The 27,859-nt window shown below is 39.6% G+C and overlaps 1 protein-coding gene across 1 annotated transcript in view; it reads left to right on the forward strand.

The window, feature by feature from the left end:
* Positions 1-21,083, forward strand: part of LOC137255492 (mucin-2-like) — a 48,264-nt gene extending 27,181 nt beyond the window's left edge. Inside the window, exons 6-11 of the mRNA XM_067792927.1 lie at positions 4,259-4,300; positions 7,057-7,632; positions 8,264-11,170; positions 14,554-15,129; positions 18,020-20,314; positions 20,797-21,083. Coding sequence (XP_067649028.1) covers positions 4,259-4,300; positions 7,057-7,632; positions 8,264-11,170; positions 14,554-15,129; positions 18,020-20,314; positions 20,797-21,083 — 6,683 coding nt within the window. The remainder of the gene's footprint in view (positions 1-4,258; positions 4,301-7,056; positions 7,633-8,263; positions 11,171-14,553; positions 15,130-18,019; positions 20,315-20,796) is intronic.
* The last annotated feature ends 6,776 nt before the right edge of the window (positions 21,084-27,859 follow it).

Below are 27,859 nucleotides of genomic sequence, written 5' to 3' on the forward strand. Positions count from 1 at the left end.
AACACATGTCCACACATATCATATTTCCCATTGCACCGTGCATGTTGTCCCTCCTTCTAAGCGCAGTGATCAGATGTTTCACCAGCTGGACAGATAATCGAAGGTACAAATGTAGCAAATCAGGCACTACTCTGGTTAAGGCCATATAACTGAACAGGAGTGGATAAAGACAGTTGAAATTCTTACTTTGTTTGTTGGACATTCCTGTAATTTCCTCTATTGTCCTGGTTCCTTTATGACCATCAACAAGTGGCCACTCTTTACTCATATCATGTCTGTCAAAGTTAGGACATTTGCACCAAACACAGCTGTAGGTGCAGGAACATGATGCAATTCTATGTTTAGCAACTTTAAATCTCCATCTAGGAAATATGTAACATGAACCAGAGTACCTCCAATGTTCAGAGTGTTTAGTGCTTTTGCTTCTGTGACTATATCGTCTAGGACTTCTGATATTGTCATAAGTTTCATTAGCTGTAAACATGGCCAACATATAGTTTCCCCTGACTGAAGTGCATAGACCTTCATCCAATATAGTAAATCCAAAAGTTATCACTTTTTTCTACGCCCTAGTTCAATGCCATCACCCGTGTTTAACATTGACAGATTGCTTTGAAAGTATGGCCTGACCCTTCCCTGATGCAACAATGATAGATTCACAGTTAGTAAGTCGATCTCCCAGAGACTGCTGTACGCTAACAGTATCATCTGCTGTGTCCCTGATCTTCACATCGACATTGATTCTTAGCTCTTTTGAATTGAATGTAAACGTGGCAGTCCGGTACACCATTGATAATTCATGATAAGCATTGTTTGATATGTTTTCAGAATCCTCAACATACGATAGTGCATCTGAGTCAATGGCAGGGTCAATCTCTTTAACGTCTGAATTTTTATCCAGAGATAAACGTAAACGGTTTGCCATCTTCCTAACATCTACAGAGACTGCTTCCATGCTGTACCTCCCGACAAACGCCAAAGACTTCTGAGATCTAGACAAACATCCATGAGGTTCTAAAACCCTAAACGGTCTGACTGATTTACTGTTCTGATTTAGCAATAACATGCAATATAATGTTTGAGTCTTTTTTTGTGCAACATATGGTTTGAGTCTGTTTTATTGCCTGGTGAACAACTGAACGGTATCTTTTAACGCTTCTGCATAGCTGGAAGATGTCCCTCAGATACATCAACCCTCAAAATGTACTTTTCAACTTTCCACTTTTCAAGTAATTGCCTATACTGTATGCCCCCCTTTCTTCTGACATTGTCATGCTTTGAAATGAGATTTTTCAAATAACTTTTAATTTTGGGTAAACATTTGTCTAAAATAATGACATACTGAAAGTCAATATTGTTATTTTGACACACAGTCAGCACGACTGCCTGACATATATCAGACTTAAATCTGTTAACTTTCTTACACTTTTGATTTTGTGATGTTGACAGACATTTCCAAATTACCAGACATACTTAGGTAAAAAGGGGACAGCAGAATAAGCATCAAAGTTAGCCAAAGGTTAAACAGTATCATCATATTTGAAACAAAACGTAAGCAAAAGCTGAAAATCAGCTGTCAGACAGAGGACAACACATCTTAGTGCCTTAGGGTAACCCTGAGAAGGTTGAGATCAAATCTCTTTCCCTTTTCTCGAACGAATTTGATTTTGAACATAAGACCTCTATGACAAAGTCTCTTTCTCACGTCTAGAGTATATAATGATGGTCTCACGGTTAATGTGTACGATGTCACCAGTCTGGTTTATTATCCTGACCCACCATTTATCACCAAACAAAATATCTGGACTGTGCACATCCAGGAACTTGAACTCTGCTCCTGGGGTGGACCCATTCCATGACCTAACCTCTCTTGTTAGATCCCTGACTATCTCAGGCGAAGATATTGGGATCTTTATAGTAACCAGAGAGTCTACCCGTCTCCAACTGTGCAGCTGATATGAGCACACTTTACAGTTTCCTGAGTATGTTCAACTTTTCGGTCACAAATATCTTTAAAATTGAAACTCTCATTTAAATTAATTATATATATTTGCATGTAAACATATTCAATAAGCATATACTAATATGAAGAGTCATTTCTGAATACACAGAAGTATGAAAGTATTTTGATTTACTTTATTTATCACAACGATACTAGAGTCTTCTGAAAATAAAAATAAAGTATCATGAATGTATCTTGATGGAAAGTATTGCACATTTTTTATTACTTTAGTACATTTGCTATTGACGAAAATATACCACTTGTAGCAAAAACTGTACTGCACTAGTCACAAGACAGCAAGCTGAAATAAACAATAAATGAAAATATATTCTGTATACCAGTCAAAAATTAACTACAGAGTAAGTGACACGCACACCCGCACATTGATACACCAGCACTATCCCTCCCCTCCAATAATTTAGAGTAATCTCCCTTTCATTCATCCATTCTTGTAAAATAGACGAGCCCTACGTTTTGAGAGAGAATTTCTTGCTTTTATTAATGATTTACATAAACGTCAACGTACTTCGAAGTTCAGATTTGCATTCTAGACCTTCTATTTAACAACAAAAACACTTTATGCTTTTTACGTACCTATTAGTGTCGTTTTCGTTGACAGAATGTTGAGTCGGTGTTGACGTGACGTGCTGGGAATAACGTCAGGAAAGGGGCTTGTGAAAGTTTCATGGTGATTAGCGAATTTCCTATTATGGCGCCAATAATTGACCAATGAAACAATTCTTTATATATGACGATAGGAAACGACGCGTTAACGTGAAAGAGCGCTTCGAAGTGAGCAGATCACACATCACAACTACACCAAAACTTACTACGAAGCAAATATCAGTTTGTTTTATGAAGTGTTAACTAAACCACACCAAAACGTTATTTTAAACCAGTTTTCAGTGTAACCAGCAACCTAATATATTTTGAAAGTTTTAAATTGAGAGGAAAGCATGAGATTCGTGTAAGTAGGTCACGCTTCAAATATGGCCAATGAAACATGTGAATTGGTTTGTTTGATCTTGTTCGAAATAAAGAAGTGCTACCACGATGTACCGAATGCATTCGAATGTGAGTGGGGTTGATCGGAAATAACAGAAGAGTGCTTAGCCAATCAGAAAACAGCATTTATGTGTGAGATAAAATAAAATATATACCTATTGGCACAGCTCCCTTGTACAAAAGTTGTGAATACACGATATCATTTAGAAAGTGGCAGGACTCCGATAAACTGCGTATTTGCGTACATTACGCAATAGAAAAGTTGAAATACACGAGAAATAGAAATGCCAGCGTGTGAAAAAAAACCCCCAAACACTAGATGTTTAGGTTTACGCTTTGTCAGAATAACAGTACGTATTTACCCAATACATCAAAATCATGTTGCGTATAGGATCAATTCTTCCATCTCTAAAATCTTACCATCTCTAAATATTCGCGATTAAAAAGCTTATTAATTCGAATCACAAATAAATTGTACAAGATATATAGAATCCCAGCCGTGGCCCATCTATTAAAAACAACCAATGAAATAGTTTGTAAACTAATCGATAATGGTAGCAGAAAGCTTCAACACAACAAAGGTAAAATATGGACTTTCTACGCTTGCAACAGAAAAATACTTCATTAGAGGACTACTAAATGTATTAATAGGCAAGTATTGTGTGTCACAATAAGGTGAATCAATTGCCGGTGATATTTTAATTTAACTTGTAACATTAGCTATTTGAGGTTTGAAAGTGAAACAACACAATGGGAAGTTTTTGAAAAAAAAACTGTTAGTGTGAAAACATGGTTGTTCTGTCGTCTAATATTCATCATGCTATCCTGTTATACACCAAAACGGATGTAGACTAAGGGACATATTATTTCTCATGGCAGTGAATAACGCTGTATTAGTTATCAGTTATCATTTAGCATTATTGGGAGGATTTTGTCTTGTTTTATAGTTGAATCAAATGTTATTTGAAATGAATACCCGGATTTTAAAAACATGGTGGGTATTTAAAAGTATACATAAACACTTGAAAATAGAAATACCCACTTAGTTTCATATGTATAGGTATCATACCCACAGGGTCCAAAGCTTATCTGAAGTTGTGAAATGCAACTTTTCTTCATTTGCGAGTATACTTTCTCAGTAAAATACAGATTCTAGTACTTTTGGTACGTCCCACCCAGGATTTGAACACACACTCTCAGAATCGGACACCTAATATCGAACAGCATAGTGATGTTGTTTTGTACTTTCAGGAAAGGTGGATGCAGCTTTACCCAGTTTCACACCTCCACAGAGTAAGTAACAAATATAGCTCATTCTTTACGAGAACAAAGATCTCCCATTCAGAACACACACACAAGTCAGCTTTAACATTGTGTTCAGTGGCAATGTGGCAGAATACAGATAGCCAGAGGTTACATTTTGGGTTGATCAAAGAGTCAAACGAAATTTAGATACAGGTCTTGGAGGGAAAGCAGGTCAAACAAATATCACAAGACAAGCATTATACTTAGAACTGACAGGACTATTCATGTGATGTGTTTCACAATGAAAGGAAATAAATATAGCAAATTTCTTCACCTGCTCCCTTAAAAGACTCTATTCTCTAGTTCCTGTTCCCCTAGTCCCCTGTTGTTACAAGTCAGTTCCTCGGGACTTTCACCTGGCTGTTCTGTTAGCTGTAGTCACTCCCTGTAACTGGATTAACTGCTGCCTAAACTTGTTAGGTCAGGTGTTGGTTGTGAGTAGGTGACTACAGGTGCTTGGGTCAGATGATCACTGTTGTTAACAACTGGCAAAACAAATGAGAAGATTCTATATGTATTTACAGTCACAAATATATTTATTCAGATCTTGACACATTGTCTGAATGCAGTCACATCAGTTGTTTGTACCCAATATACACCTAGAATGCTGTGGAGCAATTGTCTCACCAGGGTTAGGGTTTGGGGTTAGGGTTAGGCACCATTAACAATCCTTGGGTTTAGGGTCAGAGCTTACGCTAAGGCAGTAAAATCCAATTTAATCAAATCAAAACATTTTTCGATCTATCTGGGACCCATCAGTACAGTCCCAGAAACAATGGCGCGAACAAATTAGTGGAGAAGGTGTGGCATTGTGAGTTGCAAGCACAAGAAACAAAACAAACCACTGTGCGTATGCAGTTGTTTGTTTTCACTTTTTATGCTTCCGCCTCACTGCGGTGCTACTGACCCATTAAATAAGCACTCATTAACTGTGATGGCGCTTATGGTCCTGAGCTAAAGCGTCCACTGATTACGTCAATAATTAGCAAAGTCAGTAAACCAGTGAAGCATGTTCGAGGCCCACTAATTGCTCTGAAAATGTGCATCTGGTGAAGTGCAGTCTTCCCCATTATACATACTGTCCATCATATGCCCAATGGCATACAGGTATGAGTCAAGATTTCAATTTCACATAACATGTACCCTATTCCAAGGCGTTTAATCTTGACATTTCTATCTACATATTGCTCCCTACTTTTAGAAGCAGTTGATCCAGTTATAGGGATGTGAGTACAGTCAACAGAACACTAATTAGTGGCCTGTAACAACAGGGGGACGGAAGCTAGAGGAATGATGCTGTAGGAACTTGGATACATTATGATGGGAGGTGGGGCATCTGAAAACAATTAACATAATGAACACAACCAGGACGGCTGTTGTTGAGGAATCAGAAATGAATCACTGACATTTTCAGTTAGTAATATTCAAGCAAAATATATCGAAGTATAATTATGATAGATTTTGAACTAGTAACTACTATAATTACATGTACATTGTAAGTGGCGACATGTATTTCACTTATAATAGAGTGAAAGAAGAGGTAAAAGGGTTGGATGAACACTATGGAATTGGATTCATTGTAAAAATACCAAACTATTCACTACAAAAGTTGTTCTAATTTATCTGCCAGTTTGGTCGGAAACCCTATATAACTCCCTAAATAGCTGCAAAACATAAATACACATTCAGAAACTGTTCTGGACGAGCTCTTAGACACTTGCACATTAACAAACTGTTCTTGACAAGTATTAAGGCACAAATGCACACACAGAAACTGTTCTGGACAGGTTTTAAGACATAAATGCACATAACGAAACTGTTCTGGACAAGTTTTAAGACATAAATGCACACACAGAAACTGTTCTGGACAAGTATTAAGGCACAAATGCACATAAAGAAACTGTTCTGGACAAGCTTCAAGACACAATTGGACATTAAGAACCTGGGCCTAGAATTTCGCTGCTCTCTTAGCGCTAAGATAGTCATAAGATAATGTTAGTGCATGGTATTTACGACTATCCCAACACTAAGACAGCTCTGAAAATCTCGGCCCGGTTCTGGACATGTATTAAGACACCAACACAAATGCAAGAAACTAAACTGTTCTGTACAAGCCTTAATACGCAAATCAACATTACGAAATTGTTCTGAACAAGTTTTAAGACACAAATACACATTACAAACTGTTCTGAACAAGTTTTAAGACACACGTGCACAATGGGAATCTCTTAAGGAAAAGCTGTATGACACAATTCCACGTTCAGAAACTGTTCTGGAGAAATCACAAGACACAAAGACACATTAGTGTTTCATACTCAGACAGAAACATGTATACCCTATACAGTCCATGCAAGTCATTATAAAGTCTTGAACTCGGCAATTGGGAATTTAATAAAAATTTTGATCTCCTTTGATTATACATTCACTTTACGCAACACTCGTATACATTCACCTTACTGACACAATATTCAAAATAAATGTCATCAATTTTCACGTCACTCGTTCATCAAATTATCACGTAAGTCTGCTGTGAATAACATTGTGAACTGCCTTTTGTACTCCTCTGACCAAAGTCACTGATGATAAAAAAGATGATGTACCGGCATGTCACATCCCAGCGGACAACTAATCCTGAACCCTGGTCACAGTTTCAAACTACTGTTGCCAAATCAGATATGCATCAAATTATTCCTATAATGTGGCCATATTTCATTCCTCCTACTATTCACTTCATTTCATTTCAGCAGTGATTGAAGATTGCTCAGGATCCTCATTAGATTTGGTGTTTGTGATTCATTCTCGTATTGGAGCAGTATCCCCAAACCTAACAAAAGATCTTCTGACCCACATCCTCCAATCAGCCAGCATTGATGATGGGAAGGTTAGAGTTGCTCTCATGACATTTGATGTCAACATCAGGACCAAGTTCTACCTGAATACCTATTCCAGCAGAGAGGCAATCATCAGTGCCATCGATAGTGTCCAGTACCAGCCATGGTTCTTCACCAACACTGCTCTAGGTCTGTGGGCCGTGAGACACCAGATGGTCGTAGAGTCTGCAGGAGACAGACCGGGTGTTCCCAATGTGGCCATCCTCGTCACTCAGTCAGCGTCAAACATAATGTACGGGCCCACCTTCAAGATGGCTGATGAGGCTAAGGCAGCAGGGATACGCATCTTTGTCATTGGGGTCCAAGATGCTGATGTGGATGAGATTGAAGCTATTGCTTCACCACCTGCGTCACTCAACTCCATGAAGGGCCAGCATCTAAATGAGTTGCAGTTGATGAAAGATTATGTCTTTGGAATGATATGTACAGGTATGTCACTCCTGTCATCAGTTTCACCTGTCTCTAATCAAATGATATCAAACATTTCCATTTCTCTAAACAATGTCTTGTAATAATACACCTAGTTACCTCTATCACTGAATTCATGTTGAATACTGCATTATGTTCTACGAAATTTGCCGAATAAAATATTTTATGGTTTTGTTTTAAGACATTAAGACTACCATTCATCACTAGACAATTCCAGAAAATGATATAAACATTTTGTTCAAATGTGTTTTAAAATGAACCAAATGGTTTAGATCATTTGTGTACTCAAGTTTCAAATTTGAGATGATCTCCGATCTCCAGTTAGTAATGCTGCACTCAGCACTGTTTCAGCCAGTAACAATGAAGCTGCAACGGTAAAATTATTCCCGAAGGCCTTCTAACCTCTGCCAAATGCTTCACCTCAATAGTACTGATTGGCCAGATGGCATCTATTGGCCAGATCTGTATGTGGACTGTGATACTGAAGAAAGGAATTTTATGTATCACAATCATTTTCCTGTGCTTTCTGGTATAGATTACTGAGTGTATTTGCAGTAGGAACGTTGCAGATTACAGTGTTAACCCTTCATCCAACATCGATATTATGTATCACTACAATTAATGTTTCCAGCGATTCATCATTCAATGGCGTCCAACGTGCCAACATCATCAGACATTACGACAATAGGATCAGCAACAGTGACAGCAAGGTTGAGCACTTGGGTAAGTGGAAGAGCCATTTCTATAGCTGAAAAGATCTTGTCAGCTAGAACAACAACCTGGATGGGTGGAGCGGCAACTTCCATTGTAACTAAAGCAACCACGACCGCTACTACAGGTGATGCAATCACCACAGCAGCTCAAACACCTACTGCAGGTGACACAGTCACCACAACTGCCCAAACAACTACGACAGGTGAAACAACTACAACAACACCTAAAGCAACTACTGTTGATGACACAACCACTACAAAACCTGAAAGAACTACTACAGGTGACGCAACCACTACAACACCTGAAACAACTACTACAGGTGACAGAATCACTACAAGATCTCAAACAACCACTACAGCTGAAACAGTCACAACAACAGCTCGAGCAACCACTACAGGTAGCACAAACACCACACCTATAACATTTGCTATAGGTGAAACACCTACCACAACACCTAAAACAACTGCTATAGGTGACACAATCACCACAAAACCTCAAACAACTACCACCTCAACACCTGAAACAACTACTACAGGTGACACAATCACGACAGCAGCTGAAACAACTACTACAGGTGCCACAACCACCACAACACCTGAAACAACCACTGCAGGTGACACAATCAGCACAACACCTAAAACAAGCACTACAGCTGACGAACCTACCACAACATCTGAAACAACCACTACAGGTGGCACAATCACAACGACACTTGAAACAACTACTACGGGGGAAATAACTATCACAACACCTGAAACAACTACTACAGCTGAAGCATCTTCCATAACACATCAAACAAGTACTGCAGGTGATGCAATCAACAGAACAACTGAAACAACTGCTACAGGTGAAACAACTACCAGAACACCTCAAACAAATGCTACAGGTGACACAACCACCTCAACACCTGAAACAACTACTACAGGTGAAACAACAACCACAACAGCTCAAACAACTACTACTAGTGCCACAACCACCACAACACCTCAAACAACTACTACTGGTGACACAACCATCACAACACCTGAAACAGCTACTACAGGTGACACAATCACCACAAAACCTCAAACAACTACCACTGGTGACACAACCACCTCAACACCTGAAGCAACTACTACAGGTGAAACAACTACCACAACAGCTCAAACAACTACTACTGGTGCCACAACCACCACAACTCCTCAAACAACTACTACTGGTGACACAACCATCACAACACCCGAAACAGCTGCTACAGGTGACACAACCACCACAACACCTGAAAGAACTACTACAGGTGACAGAACCACCTCAACACCTGAAACAACTACCACAGGTGACACAATCACCACAACACCTCAAACAATCACTGCAGGTGACACAATCACCACGACACCTGAAACAACTACTACATTTGACACAACCACAACAACACCTCAAACATCTGCTACAGCTGAAGCAACTACCACAAAATCTCAAACATCTACCATTGGTGTCAAAATCTCCACAACATCTGAAACAACTACTACAGGTGGCACAATCAGCACAACACCTGATACAACTACTACTGGTGACACGACCACCACAACACCTCAAACAACCACTATAGTTGACACAACCACCGGAACACCGCAAACAGCTACTACATCTGGCACAATAACCACGACACCTGAAGCAACTACTAAAGGTGACACAACCACTACAACACATGAAACAACTACTACATTTGACACAACCACCTCAACACCTGAAACAACTACTACATTTGACACAACCACAACAACACCTAAAACATCTGCTACAGCTGTAGCAACTACCACAAACTCGCAAACATCTACTATTGGTGACCCAATCACCACAACACCTGAAACATCTAATATTGGTGACAAAATCTCCACAACATCTGAAACAACTACTACAGGTGGCACAACCAGCACAACACCTGATACAACCACTGCTGGTGACACAACCACAATAACACCTCAAACAACTACTACAGGTGACACAATCACCACAACACCTGAATCAACTACTACTGGTACCACAACACCTGATACAACCACTGCTGGTGGCACAACCACAACAACACCTCAAAGAACTACTACAGGTGACACAATCACCACAACACCTGAATCAACTACTACTGGTACCACAACACCTGATACAACCACTGCTGGTGGCACAACCACAACAACACCTCAAAGAACTACTACAGGTGCCACAATCACCACAACACCTCAAACAGATACTATGGCTGAAGCACCTTACACAACACCTGAAATATCTACTACAGGTGACTCAATCACCGCAGCAGTTCAAACAACTACTACAGGTGACACGATCACCACAACACTTGAAACAACTACTACAGGTGCCACAACAACCACGACACCTGAAACAACTACGACAGGTGCCACAACCACCACAACACCGCAAACAACTACTATTGGTGACCCAATCACCACAACACCTCAAACATCTAGTTTTGGTGACAAAATCTCCACAACATCTCAAACATCTACTACAGGTGGCACAATCAGCACAACACCTGATACAACCACTGCTGGTGACACAATCACGACAACACCTCAAACAACTACTACTGGTGACACAATCACCACAACAACTCAAACAGATACTATGGCTGAAGCACCTTCCACAACACCTGAAACTACTACTACAGGTGACGCAATCACCGCATCGGCTAAAACAACTACTTCTGGTGACATAATTACGACAACAGCTCAAGCAACTGCTACAGGTGGCACAATCATCACAACACTTCAAACAATGACCACAGCAGCTGGAAATTCTACTGCAGACACTGGAACTACTGACACAACGGGTATGTCAACTAATTCGCACATTCTAGTCTTTAAAATGGCACAGTATAAATTGGTTTAGGTATACTGCCACTTCTTAATGACATATATTGTGCAAAAGAAAGCATTTATATCAAACAGTAACATGTTCCCAGAATAAATAACAAATCCAGATGAAAAAAGAGATAATCTGAATACAACATGTTATATCTATGTTATAAGCCTGTATGTTATACACTTTAGGACTTTTACAAAACTTGAAGTCGGACTACTGGTTTTAACGACTGAGAAAGTGTAATCCCAAATATAGTTTACACTATAATTAGTCCGATTTCCATTCTTGTGGAAGCCATGGTGTCTGAGAGGGTAAGATGGCTAACTTTGTGTAATGGTGGTGAGGCAATTGGTCCTGTTGTTTGGAATCAACCATTAGAGGTGATTGTCAATGAGACTGAGTAATAATAAGTTTAACACCATAACAAGAATCGACTACTGTCTATTTCAGTCAGTGTCCGTTGCATCTGCTACGTACGATGTGACAAAGCAGAAACACTATCTCCAGAAGTTCTCCTCTAGTTCCTGTTCCCCTAGTCCACCTGGCTGTTCTGTTAGCTGTAGTCACTCCCTGTAACTGGATTAACTGCTGCCTAAACTTGTTAGGTCAGGTGTTGGTTGTGAGTAGGTGACTACAGGTGCTTGGGTCAGATGATCACTGTTGTTAACAACTGGCAAAACAAATACAAAGATTCTATATCTATTTACAGTCACATATATATTTATTCAGATCTTGACACATTGTCTGAATGCAGTCACATCAGTTGTTTTTACCCAATATACAACTAGAATGCTGTTTACTTGGTGCCTCACCAACCGGCAGCGTGGAGCAATTGTCTCACAGCACCCCGGCTCTGTCGCTATATCTCTTATAGCTTCAAGCATCACTGATCTCTTCTTTAGAGGCAAACAACCAGGGTTAGGGTTTGGGGTTAGGCTTTGGCACTCTTTGCGACCCCTTACTAACAGTTAGGGTTTAGGTTTAGGGTTAGGCACCATTTACGATCCTTGGGTTTAGGGTTAGAGCTTACGCTAAGGTAGTAAAATCCAATTAAATCAAATCAAAACATTTTTCGATCCATCTGGGACCCATCAGTACAGTCCCAGAAACAATGGCGCGAACAAATTAGTGGAGAAGGTGTGGCATTGTGAGTTGCAAGCACAAGAAACAAAACAAACCATTGTGCGTATGCAGTTGTTTGTTTTCACTTCTTATGCTTCCGCCTCACTGCGGTGCTACTGACCCATTAAATAAGCACTCATTAACTGTGATGGCGCTTATGGTCCTGAGGTAGAGCGTCCACTGATTACGTCAATAATTAGCAAAGTCAGTAAACCAGTGAAGTATGTTCGAGGCCCACTAATTGCTCTGAAAATGTGTACCTGGTGAAGTGCAGTCTTCCCCATTATACATACTGTCCATCATATGCCCAGTGGCATACAGATATGAGTCAAGATTTCAATTTCACATAACATGTACTCTATTCCAAGGCGTTTAATCTTGACATTTCTATCTACATATTGCTCCATACTTTTAGAAGCAGTTGATCCAGTTATAGGGATGTGAGTACAGTTAACAGAACACTAATTACTGGTCTGTAACAACAGGGGGACGGAAGCTAGAGGAATGATGCTGTAGGTACTCGGGAACATTATGATGGGAGGTGGGGCATCTGAAAACAATTAACATAATGACCACAACTAGGACGGTTGTTGTTGAGGAATGAGAAATGAATCACTGACATTTTCAGTTAGTAATATTCAAGCAAAAATATCTAAGTATAATGATGATACGTTTAGAACTAGTAACTTATTACATGTGCATTGTAAGTGGCGACATGTATTTCACTTATAATAGAGTACAAGAAGAGGTAAAGGGTTGGATGAACACTATGAAATTGGATTCATTGTAAAAATACCAAACTATTCACTACAAACAAAAGTTGTTCTAATTTATCTGCCAGTTTGGTCGGAAACCCTATATAACTCCCTATATAACTCCCTAAATAGCTGCAAAACATAAATACACATTCAGAAACTGTTCTGGACGAGCTCTTAGACACTTGCACATTAACAAACTGTTCTTGACAAGTATTAAGGCACAAATGCACATAAAGAAACTGTTCTGGACAGGTTTTAAGACATAAATGCACATAACGAAACTGTTCTGGACAAGTTTTAAGACATAAATGCACACACAGAAACTGTTCTGGACAAGTTTTAAGACACAAATGCACATAAAGAAACTGTTCTTGACAAGTATTAAGGCACAAATGCACATAAAGAAACTGTTCTGCACAAATGTTAAGACACAAATGCACATAAAGAAACTGTTCTGAACAAGTATTAAGGCACAAATGCACATAAAGAAACTGTTCTGAACAAGTATTAAGGCACAAATGCACATAAAGAAACTGTTCTCAACAAGTATTAAGGCACAAATGCACATAAAGAAACTGTTCTGAACAATATTAAGGCACAAATGCACATAAAGAAACTGTTCTGGACAAGCTTCAAGACACAATTGGACATTAAGAACCTGGGCCTAGAATTTCGCTGCTCTCTTAGCGCTAAGATAGTCATAAGATAATGTTAGTGCATGGTATTTACGACTATCCTAACACTAAGACAGCTCTGAAAATCTCGGCCCGGTTCTGGACATGTATTAAGACACCAACACAAATGCAAGAAACTGTTCTGTACAAGCCTTAATACGCAAATCAACATTACGAAATTGTTCTGAACAAGTTTTAAGACACAAATACACATTACAAACTGTTCTGAACAAGTTTTAAGACACACGTGCACAATGGGAATCTCTTAAGGAAAAGCTGTACGACACAATTCCACGTTAAGAAACTGTTCTGGAGAAATCACAAGACACAAAGACACATTAGTGTTTCATACTCAGACAGAAACATGTATACCCTATACAGTCCATGCAAGTCATTATAAAGTCTTGAACTCGGCAATTGGGAATTTAATAAAAATTTTGATCTCCTTTGATTATACATTCACTTTACACAACACTCGTATACATTCACCTTACGTAACACTCATATTACTGACACAATATTCAAAATAAATGTCATCAATTTTCACGTCACTCGTTCATCAAATTATCACGTAAGTCTGCTGTGAATAACATTGTGAACTGCCTTTTGTACACCTCTGACCAAAGTCACTGATGATAAAAAAGATGATGTACCGGCATGTCACATCCCAGCGGACAACTAATCCTGAACCCTGGTCACAGTTTCAAACTACTGTTGCCAAATCAGATATGCATCAAATTATTCATATAATGTGGCCATATTTCATTCCTCCTACTATTCACTTCATTTCATTTCAGCAGTGATTGCAGATTGCTCAGGATCCTCATTAGATTTGGTGTTTGTGATTCATTCTCGTATTGGAGCAGTATCCCCAAACCTAACAAAAGATCTTCTGACCCACATCCTCCAATCAGCCAGCATTGATGATGGGAAGGTTAGAGTTGCTCTCATGACATTTGATGTCAACATCAGGACCAAGTTCTACCTGAATACCTATTCCAGCAGAGAGGCAATCATCAGTGCCATCGATAGTGTCCAGTACCAGCCATGGTTCTTCACCAACACTGCTCTAGGTCTGTGGGCCGTGAGACACCAGATGTTCGTAGAGTCTGCAGGAGACAGACCGGGTGTTCCCAATGTGGCCATCCTCGTCACTCAGTCAGCGTCAAACATAATGTACGGGCCCACCTTCAAGATGGCTGATGAGGCTAAGGCAGCAGGGATACGCATCTTTGTCATTGGGGTCCAAGATGCTGATGTGGATGAGATTGAAGCTATTGCTTCACCACCTGCGTCACTCAACTCCATGAAGGGCCAGCATCTAAATGAGTTGCAGTTGATGAAAGATTATGTCTTTGGAATGATATGTACAGGTATGTCACTCCTGTCATCAGTTTCACCTGTCTCTAATCAAATGATATCAAACATTTCCATTTCTCTAAACAATGTCTTGTAATAATACAACTAGTTACCTCTATCACTGAATTCATGTTGAATACTGCATTATGTTCTACGAAATTTGCCGAATAAAATATTTTATGGTTTTGTTTTAAGACATTAAGACTACCATTCATCACTAGACAATTCCAGAAAATGATATAAACATTTTGTTCAAATGTGTTTTAAAATGAACCAAATGGTTTAGATCATTTGTGTACTCAAGTTTCAAATTTGAGATGATCTCCGATCTCCAGTTAGTAATGCTGCACTCAGCACTGTTTCAGCCAGTAACAATGAAGCTGCAACGGTAAAATTATTCCCGAAGGCCTTCTAACCTCTGCCAAATGCTTCACCTCAATAGTACTGATTGGCCAGATGGCATCTATTGGTCAGATCTGTATGTGGACTGTGATACTGAAGAAAGGAATTTTATGTATCACAATCATTTTCCTGTGCTTTCTGGTATAGATTACTGAGTGTATTTGCAGTAGGAACGTTGCAGATTACAGTGTTAACCCTTCATCCAACATCGATATTATGTATCACTACAATTAATGTTTCCAGCGATTCATCATTCAATGGCGTCCAACGTGCCAACATCATCAGACATTACGACAATAGGATCAGCAACAGTGACAGCAAGGTTGAGCACTTGGGTAAGTGGAAGAGCCATTTCGATAGCTGAAAAGATCTTGTCAGCTAGAACAACAACCTGGATGGGTGGAGCGGCAACTTCCATTGTAACTAAAGCAACCACAACCGCTACTACAGGTGATGCAATCACCACAGCAGCTCAAACACCTACTGCAGGTGACACAGTCACCACAACTGCCCAAACAACTACGACAGGTGAAACAACTACCACAACACCTAAAGCAACTACTGTTGATGACACAACCACTACAAAACCTGAAAGAACTACTACAGGTGACAGAATCACTACAAGATCTCAAACAACCACTACAGCTGAAACAGTCACAACAACAGCTCGAGCAACCACTACAGGTAGCACAAACAACACACCTAAAACAACTGCTATAGGTGAAACACCTACCACAACACCTAAAACAACTGCTATAGGTGACACAATCACCACAAAACCTCAAACAACTACCACCTCAACACCTGAAACAACTACTACAGGTGACACAATCACGACAGCAGCTGAAACAACTACTACAGGTGACACAACCACCACAACACCTGAAACAACTACTACTGGTGCCACAACCACCACAATACCTCAAACAACCACTGCAGGTGACACAATCAGCACAACACCTAAAACAAGCACTACAGCTGACGAACCTACCACAACATCTGAAACAACCACTACAGGTGGCACAATCACAACGACACTTGAAACAACTACTACGGGGGAAATAACTATCACAACACCTGAAACAACTACTACAGCTGAAGCATCTTCCATAACACATCAAACAAGTACTGCAGGTGATGCAATCAACAGAACAACTGAAACAACTGCTACAGGTGAAACAACTACCAGAACACCTCAAACAAATGCTACAGGTGACACAACCACCTCAACACCTGAAGCAACTACTACAGGTGAAACAACTACCACAACAGCTCAAACAACTACTACTCGTGACACAACCACCACAACACCTCAAACAACTACTACTGGTGACACAACCATCACAACACCTGAAACAGCTACTACAGGTGACACAACCACCACAACACCTGAAACAACTACTACAGGTGACGCAACCACTACAACACCCGAAACAACTACTACAGGTGACAGAATCACTACAAGATCTCAAACAACCACTACAGCTGAAACAGTCACAACAACAGCTCGAGCAACCACTACAGGTAGCACAAACAACACACCTAAAACAACTGCTATAGGTGAAACACCTACCACAACACCTAAAACAACTGCTATAGGTGACACAATCACCACAAAACCTCAAACAACTACCACCTCAACACCTGAAACAACTACTACAGGTGACACAATCACGACAGCAGCTGAAACAACTACTACAGGTGCCACAACCACCACAACACCTGAAACAACTACTACTGGTGCCACAACCACCACAATACCTCAAACAACCACTGCAGGTGACACAATCAGCACAACACCTAAAACAAGCACTACAGCTGACGAACCTACCACAACATCTGAAACAACCACTACAGGTGGCACAATCACAACGACACTTGAAACAACTACTACGGGGGAAATAACTATCACAACACCTGAAACAACTACTACAGCTGAAGCATCTTCCATAACACATCAAACAAGTACTGCAGGTGATGCAATCAACAGAACAACTGAAACAACTGCTACAGGTGAAACAACTACCAGAACACCTCAAACAAATGCTACAGGTGACACAACCACCTCAACACCTGAAGCAACTACTACAGGTGAAACAACTACCACAACAGCTCAAACAACTACTACTCGTGACACAACCACCACAACACCTCAAACAACTACTACTGGTGACACAACCATCACAACACCTGAAACAGCTACTACAGGTGACACAACCACCACAACACCTGAAACAACTACTACAGGTGACGCAACCACTACAACACCCGAAACAACTACTACAGGTGACAGAATCACTACAAGATCTCAAACAACCACTACAGCTGAAACAGTCACAACAACAGCTCGAGCAACCACTACAGGTAGCACAAACAACACACCTAAAACAACTGCTATAGGTGAAACACCTACCACAACACCTAAAACAACTGCTATAGGTGACACAATCACCACAAAACCTCAAACAACTACCACCTCAACACCTGAAACAACTACTACAGGTGACACAATCACGACAGCAGCTGAAACAACTACTACAGGTGACACAACCACCACAACACCTGAAACAACTACTACTGGTGCCACAACCACCACAATACCTCAAACAACCACTGCAGGTGACACAATCAGCACAACACCTAAAACAAGCACTACAGCTGACGAACCTACCACAACATCTGAAACAACCACTACAGGTGGCACAATCACAACGACACTTGAAACAACTACTACGGGGGAAATAACTATCACAACACCTGAAACAACTACTACAGCTGAAGCATCTTCCATAACACATCAAACAAGTACTGCAGGTGATGCAATCAACAGAACAACTGAAACAACTGCTACAGGTGAAACAACTACCAGAACACCTCAAACAAATGCTACAGGTGAAACAACTACCACAACAGCTCAAACAACTACTACTCGTGACACAACCACCACAACACCTCAAACAACTACTACTGGTGACACAACCATCACAACACCTGAAACAGCTACTACAGGTGACACAACCACCACAACACCTGAAACAACTACTACAGGTGACACAATCACCACAAAACCTCAAACAACTACCACTGGTGACACAACCACTTCAACACCTGAAGCAACTACTACAGGTGAAACAACTACCACAACAGCTCAAACAACTACTACTGGTGCCACAACCACCACAACACCTCAAACAACTACTACTGGTGACACAACCATCACAACACCCGAAACAGCTGCTACAGGTGGCACAACCACCACAACACCTGAAACAACTACTACAGGTGACAGAACCACCACAACACCTGAAACAACTACCACAGGTGACACAATCACCACAACACCTCAAACAATCACTGCATGTGACATAATCACCACGACACCTGAAACAACTACTACATTTGACACAACCACCACAACACCTCAAACATCTGCTACAGCTGAAGCAACTACCACAAAATCTCAAACATCTACCATTGGTGTCAAAATCTCCACAACATCTGAAACAACTACTACAGGTGGCACAATCAGCACAACACCTGATACAACCACTGCTGGTGACACAGCCACCACAACACCTCAAACAACTACTACTGGTGACACAATCACCACAGCAACTCAAACAGATACTATGGCTGAAGCACCTTCCACAACACCTGAAACATCTTATACAGGTGCTTCAATCACTACTACTACTACAACTACTACTGTTGACACGACCACCACAACACCTCAAACAACCACTATAGTTGACACAACCACCGGAACACCGCAAACAACTACTACATCTGGCACAATAACCACGACACCTGAAGCAACTACTAAAGGTGACACAACCACTACAACACATGAAACAACTACTACATTTGACACAACCACCTCAACACCTGAAACAACTACTACATTTGACACAACCACAACAACACCTAAAACATCTGCTACAGCTGTAGCAACTACCACAAACTCGCAAACATCTACTATTGGTGACCCAATCACCACAACACCTGAAACATCTAATATTGGTGACAAAATCTCCACAACATCTGAAACAACTACTACAGGTGGCACAACCAGCACAACACCTGATACAACCACTGCTGGTGACACAACACCTGATACAACCACTGCTGGTGGCACAACCACAACAACACCTCAAAGAACTACTACAGGTGCCACAATCACCACAACACCTCAAACAGATACTATGGCTGAAGCACCTTACACAACACCTGAAATATCTACTACAGGTGACTCAATCACCGCAGCAGTTCAAACAACTACTACAGGTGACACGATCACCACAACACTTGAAACAACTACTACAGGTGCCACAACAACCACGACACCTGAAACAACTACGACAGGTGCCACAACCACCACAACACCGCAAACAACTACTATTGGTGACCCAATCACCACAACACCTCAAACATCTAGTTTTGGTGACAAAATCTCTACAACATCTGAAACATCTACTACAGGTGGCACAATCAGCACAACACCTGATACAACCACTGCTGGTGACACAATCACGACAACACCTCAAACAACTACTACTGGTGACACAATCACCACAACAACTCAAACAGATACTATGGCTGAAGCACCTTCCACAACACCTGAAACTACTACTACAGGTGACGCAATCACCGCATCGGCTAAAACAACTACTACTGGTGACATAATTACGACAACAGCTCAAGCAACTGCTACAGGTGGCACAATCATCACAACACTTCAAACAATGACCACAGCAGCTGGAAATTCTACTGCAGACACTGGAACTACTGACACAACGGGTATGTCAACTAATTCGCACATTCTAGTCTTTAAAATGGCACAGTATAAATTGGTTTAGGTATACTGCCATTTCTTGATGACATATATTGTGCAAAAGAAAGCATTTATATCAAACAGTAACATGTTCCCAGAATAAATAACAAATCCAGATGAAAAAAGAGATAATCTGAATACAACATGTTATATCTATGTTATAAGCCTGTATGTTATACACTTTAGGACTTTTACAAAACTTGAAGTCGGACTACTGGTTTTAACGACTGAGAAAGTGTAATCCCAAATATAGTTTACACTATAATTAGTCCGATTTCCATTCTTGTGGAAGCCATGGTGTCTGAGAGAGTAAGATGGCTAACTTTGTGTAATGGTGGTGAGGCAATTGGTCCTGTTGTTTGGAATCAACCATTAGAGGTGATTGTCAATGAGACTGAGTAATAATAAGTTTAACACCATAACAAGAATCGACTACTGTCTATTTCAGTCAGTGTCCGTTGCATCTGCTACGTACGATGTGACAAAGCAGAAACACCATCTCCAGAAGAGTTTGAGAAAGAGTTTCAATCTCTGATTCTTCCTAAAAACGAGCTCTCAAAGCAGACAGCAGCAAAACTATCCACCAAGAATACAGAGAGAGAAGAGAGAACGGGGCAATTCTCCTGTGTCATCATGCTCATACCGTACATTTTCATCCTAGTCTGGGACCTCCTTGACCTCTTGAAGTACATCAACAGGGAGTGGCTCAATAATGAGAAGAGGAAGTTTTACTGAAAATGTTAAGCTGTGTGTCAGAACGCTGTCTTCATCTAGGAAAGACGTGATTCCTAAAGTTAAGATAATTTATGTTATCATCAGTGTGCGAAATAGTTTCCAAATTTTGCTAGCCAGTCGTGCTAGCTATGTGTGCGACCCAGATCGCCTGATTAACGGATCATTGTGTCAGGTTTTCTTCTCATGCCATTCTAAAAAGAGTTATCGTCCATTTTGCTAACATACCACCAGCCAATGCATATGAGAAAACGTAAGATATATCCATACGGATGAAACATTTCCAAAGGAATCGAACATATTATCACATTTTTCCTGTTTCCACCTTGGCTTCATCACGTGCATATTATCAATCTTGTACATCTAATATCACCTACCTTTCAGTGGTATATAAATATGTAGAAATTCCCAACAGTAATTCTCTGCGAGGCAGGCTTTTGAGAGGTCAGATTCAGAGGATGTCATACTCATAGTGACGATAAATAATCTGTAACATCAACTGGGTAAATTACTTGAACTTACTTGTTTAAATGAAATCAGAAACACTTTTGTTGGTTAAGCCTATATACCATTCAACTTTTGGATACAAAAATGTAGAGTTTCTAATCAAACTTTCAAGTTTACTTTCAAAATTGTTTTACGATGACATGGAAGTAAGCATGTTTTGCTGTGAATAAGAAATCCCGTAACTGATAATCTATTTTATGAAAGTACTGGAAATATTTGTCTACGTTATTAAACTTGTTCTATCAAATTTGGTTGTGTAATGGTGGATAATGTGGACAGTTTGAACAGGCACCGCGGCAACTGGAACAATTGCACTGACTCCCAGAACAATTACAGTGGTCACTGGAACAATTGCAATGACCACCAGAACAATTGCAATGGCCATCAGAACAATTGCAATGGCCATCAGAACAATTGCAATGGCACCTGGAACAATTGCATTGACACCTACAACAAAATAACACCAAGATAATTGCAATATACACCTTGAACAATTGCAATGACACCCACAGCTAAAATGACCACTGGAACAATAGCAATTATACCCAGAACAACTGCAGTGGTCACTGGAACAATTGCAATTGCAAACAGAACAATTACAGTGGTCACTGGAACAATTGCAATGACCACCAGAACAATTGCAATGGCCAACAGAACAATTGCAATGGCATTTGGGACAATTGTATTGACACCTACAACAACTGCAAAGACACCCTGAACTACTGAGATGACTCTGGAATCAATCATCCATGACTCCAGACAAGCACACTGACAGTCACCACAGCTACAGTCAGTATTATCTTGACAGCAGGAACAACTACAACAACAACAGGAACAATGAACATGAAACAACAACATGGCCTGTAATTAATAAATATGAATGATGTATGTCGTTACACACTATAACAAGTCCCCTGATCAATTAAGTCAAGTCCTATGATAAGTATAGTTTGCAGGGAATCTATACAAACACAAATTCCCACTGGATGAAACCTAATAATGAATTTGATGCTGACATGCTCCGATACATTAACATGACACAATAGCAATAGCAATTATTAGACAACATCTGACGTGTTCACTTTAGAGCTACCTTCTTCACCATATACTTTCTTATAATGATTAAATAACATTATATTCCATCCATTCTTTAATCAACCCAGGGATCATCTACATCAGGGATAGCTCACTCGCTTGTTTTTTTTTTTACCATTCGTACTAATTAACGTGTCCCTCGTCATGCTCCAACTCACACATTGACTTGGCTCGTTCCCAGCGCGACTTCAGTTGTGTTTGACAGAACTGTTGGAATTTTACAACGAATGAATGAATGAATGAATTACAGTAAGAATTAAGAGCAAGCATTATGTAAATAAATGAAAGAACGAAAAAGAATAAAAGAAAGAAGTACATATGTGGATGAATGAAAGAATATATGATACACCACGGCCTTCCCTCCCAAAACATGTTAAAGAACGCAAAGGTATCGCGAGAACACATATCTTAACATCAGCTGTCCTTTTTAAGAAATCAACTTTGAGACATATATGTTTACATTAATAATTAATTCAGATATTTTATTACATGTGGAGAATGAAATGGACATTAACAAAATGTTAACTGACATTGCCACATACCCTTCAAAAACAGAAAGTATAAAACTGCCACAAAGCGTTCTTAACACCTTTCCAGTTTTGTCAAATAATAAGATCAACAAGAAAGAAAGAGGTTATGGAACTATAACTCTCAGGCATCAATGGCGCATCAGATCAGATCGGCAATATATCATATTTTTCACCTCAAATACAACCTAACATTCTTTTTCAGATTATGACACTACAACTATTACTTGCAAACACATTTCACCTGATAGTATATTCCCCTCATATGATTCAAAGGTGTAAGTGAAAGATGTTTTTGAGGAAATAACTAGGAATACTCAAACAATGGCGCATAGCATTTCAATGGCGGATCAGAACAGATCAGCGATATGTCATATTTTTCACACACCTCAAAAGTACACTGACAATTATTTTAAGTCATAAAATATCATTATTATTTGCAAATACCTTTCAAATAAAGGTATGTTTCCCTTCTAAAGATTAAACGAATGTGTGAAAGAAGTTTTTATCGTCACAATTTAGTCTATCCTCGCGGTGAATCGAGAATAGAAGCCAGTGAGCTATAACATACCGACTTGAACCCTTACTACAAATCTACTGTCCTAATATGGACACTAATACCAATTCTCCTAGTCAGCCCAACTCCCGTCCACATGAAGTTCAACACATACTGAACAATAGGAACCGGCGTGCGTTCCGCGGCCGAGATATTTATTTACATTGTTTCATCACAAAAACCCTCGTGAAACCATAACAGTTGTTAAAACAGAGATAACAACTCCTGTAGAGAAAAACTCTGAAACCGTGTACCCTCAACGAATGCAGCAGCAGCACTAACAACTGGAGGGTTTACAGTATCGTTAACATTAAACCTGGACATAGCTGCAATGCAGCGATACGTTTATATACTTATTGTGGCATATTTCTTAAAAATCAACCTGTCTTCGCAAAATTAAGTCAAAATCAGTTGAATTTTCTGTCATGGTACTCATAAAGGCAGTTTCATTCATTTACGTCCTCCAAAACATTGGAAAAGATGTAGTTGGGGGAAAAGGAAATAAAATGATTGTTTTTAAATCGATCTAAATTAGCAGAATTAATACAAAATGAGTTGGATTTCGTGTCATGAAACTCATAAATATAGTTGCATTTATACCCAACCTGCAAAACATGGAAAAAATGTTTTTCGCCCTTGGTCGAAACTTTTTAAAATCGCTCTCAGTTAGCGGAATTAAGTCAAAATCTGTTGAAATGTCTGTCATGATACTCATAAATGTACTCTTATTTATTTACATCCCCCAAAACATGTGAAAAGATATATATGGAGTAAAAGGAAACATTCTCGCCCATGGGCCAAAATGTTTTCCGCCCATGGGTGAGATTTTGTTAAATCGCTTTAAACTAACGGAATTAAGTCAAAATGAGTTGAAATTTGTTTCATGATACCTATGAATATACTTCCATCCATTTACAACCTCCAAAACATGGAAAAAGATCTATTTTGAGTAAAGGTAAATATTCTCACCCATGGGCCAAATGTTTTTCGCCCATGGCCTAGATTGTTTTTAAATCACTCTAAATTAGCAGAATTAAGTTTTAAAAAGCTGAATTTCGTGTCACGACACTAATAAATATACTTTCATTTATTTAAAACTGCAAAACATGGAAAAACATGTATTTCCAGTGAAAATAAATATTGTCGTCCATGGGCCAATATGTTTTTAACCCATTTTTAAAAAATCGCTGTCAGTTAGCGGAATCAAGTCACAACGAGCTGAAATTTGTGTCATGATACTTGCGAAAAAACATGTATTTTCAGGGAAAATAAATATTCTCGTCCATGGGCCAATATGTTTTTCACCCATTTTTTAAAAATCGCTGTCAGTTAGGGGAATCAAGTCACAACGAGCTGAAATTTGTGTCATGATACTTGCGACACTCACATTCATTCATATTTGCTAGATTTACATCTCTGCCACGCTTTTGATCATCAAAACCCGTCAACGCCTGACCTACATTATCTGCTGTCACACCGATCGCTGTGTTGACATTCTGCATAGTTGATTACCTCTCGTACTGAGACTTTGGTGAGTTTGATATATTATATTTTTGTGAACCATTGACTTAGATTTTGTCTCTCTTGAAACTGTATTTGTAATCAGCATTGTTATATCGACTTGTGACTTTGTATATCTTGCTCTCGTTGTATAACAACACATAATTTGAACATAAACGACTTGTCATTGTTCTGTTTTGCTGGTTCGCAGGGGATTTCTAAAATAGTTTGTCTTAGTAAATTTTTAACCGTAACAATATGCACAAATGACAACAGCAGCATAAATTACATAAATATAAATATTACAACATTCAAACATGTATACATGAGATTTATAGCATACAGTATGTTGACAATGTTCTGTCATCAAAACACAGGAGACTATCAATGGACAATACTTGCGTATTATAACGGCTCGCCAGCCATATCATGTAAATCCCATTATCACCGTATTATAATGTCTCGACAGCCAATATATGATATACATCACGCCATTACCGTATCATAAAGGTTCGACAGCCAATATATGATATACATCACGCCATTACCGTATTATAACGGCTCGACAGCCGACATACGGCACACAGTACCATATAACCGTAATATAACAGCTTGACAGCCATAACCACCATGGTTAAAATCACTCATGCCCCATCACACGAACAATGAGCATCTGAAACATACAGAAATACAACATTAGAATACAAATATGTTAAATGATGAAAGGACATGAGTGTACTAATCGAGAATGCCAAATTCAAATATCTACTCCCTTATATACTCCCATAACACGCCACCTACCGGGCAGAAAACCCATGTGAACGCCTCATACCGCTAGGAGAAAATAATTTCCCTCTAATTCATACTTCAAGCAATAGAAATAATATTTCTCCTAGTCAGCCCTACTCCCGTCCACATAAACACAACACATACTGAACAATAGGAACCGGCGTGCGTTCCAAGGTCGAGAATAACAAAGAAAGTCAGTAGTATAGGTAATAGTGATTCTGGACCACTTTCATAAAACCCCTCTACAAAGCCTTATTTACTAAATAAGGCTTTGGTTGGACCATTAGCTCTTGCTACTATTACCCCTACTATAAAAAAGTTGGCGGTAATTACTGTGCCTTGGTAGGAGGTAATACTGTGCCGTACGGTACGATCAATAATTTGTTGTAAGTTTTGACTGACCTATGTCACGTTTACCTCGATGAAACAGTTTAACGTGAACCGCCTACGATCTCTTTGGTGTTCATAATAAAGGCTTGCTGGGCTTTTTGTATCCCCTGTTCTATATACTTTTTTTTCTCGTCCTCGCTGATAGCAGACTTACGAGACTTGGATCGAATATCTTGTTTCATTCCGTTATATTTTTTGAGTTCAGATAGGATTGAACTAAACTCCTCTTCTGAGATCTTACTGTCAGAGAGTGCCGTGGAAATTCGCTCACTCACTGTGTTCAGCTTTGCTTCGGCCAGAACCCTGATCTCGTCGTGTTTCAATGCCTTACGATTAAGTCTGCGTGATACTAACTTAAGAGCCAACCCTACCAACCCTGTCACCCCAGCCGTTATTTCAATACCTAGCACTATAGGTGCAGCCACGATGGTGGTTAACAACCCAACGCCTGCCGCCCCTAGTCCCATGCTGGTTGCCATAAGGGTAGTGTCAGCCCCGTCCACGATATTGAAAGCTCTATTGTACTTCTTACATAGTGCTTTCCGCGTGTCACGGTCTTGTTCTAGTTGGCGTTTCACATCACATAACTGCCTCAAGCGGAACCCATCTACGGTTTCCAGCGTCTTCGCTACTTCCTCTACAACTGGGTACAGACCCATCCTATAATATATATTTTGAAAGATATTTTAATTGGGTTTCAGTTAAAAATCTATCAATGTATTTGAAGTCTACAAGTTCTAGACTACTAGTCAGGGCAATAGGTGAGAGGCTAATAGAATTTCCTGTTGTAATAGAAACCCCAGGGGAGTTTATTAAACGTTTTATATAACCAGTGGGGGTATTCCGTTGTATAACAATACGACAATAATCGGTTGTGTGATCCAAGCGTATTGACACCCCGGGTAAAATTTGGTGTACTATTGGGTAGTCTCTATCGGATAAACCCGTAAAGAAGACTTCTATGATGAGGGTGAAAGGGGAGGATATTCTATCAATATTACTGCTAAATATTAATTTATTGTTTGGATAAGCAAATAACCCCTTTTTGCCGTGACCAATAGATTGTCTGTGTACTAATTCCCTCTCCGGAATGAAATCCCCTGCCCAGATACCATTGTTCTTAATCTTAGAGACAACTCCATTATTTAATGTGATATAAGGTGAGGTGAATGTTAAGTTGATCAGCCATTTGGGCTCTTTTAAATCTGGTAACGGCACCCGTCTGTACACGTTGTCTTTGAAGTGTAGGATGTATAATTCATCTTCCTCACCAGGCTGATCGAATCCCTCCGTGTCTCCTAGGTCGTTAAGCGTAGTGTTGGGATGATGACTAGTCATTATTATACTATTATGATATAATTTCCAACTGGTTTTCTGATAATAATTCAGGGGTTAACTTAATACCCATGAAGTGT

The sequence above is a fragment of the Haliotis asinina genome, chromosome 11 (genome assembly GCF_037392515.1).
Source record: "Haliotis asinina isolate JCU_RB_2024 chromosome 11, JCU_Hal_asi_v2, whole genome shotgun sequence".
NCBI lineage: Eukaryota > Metazoa > Mollusca > Gastropoda > Lepetellida > Haliotidae > Haliotis > Haliotis asinina.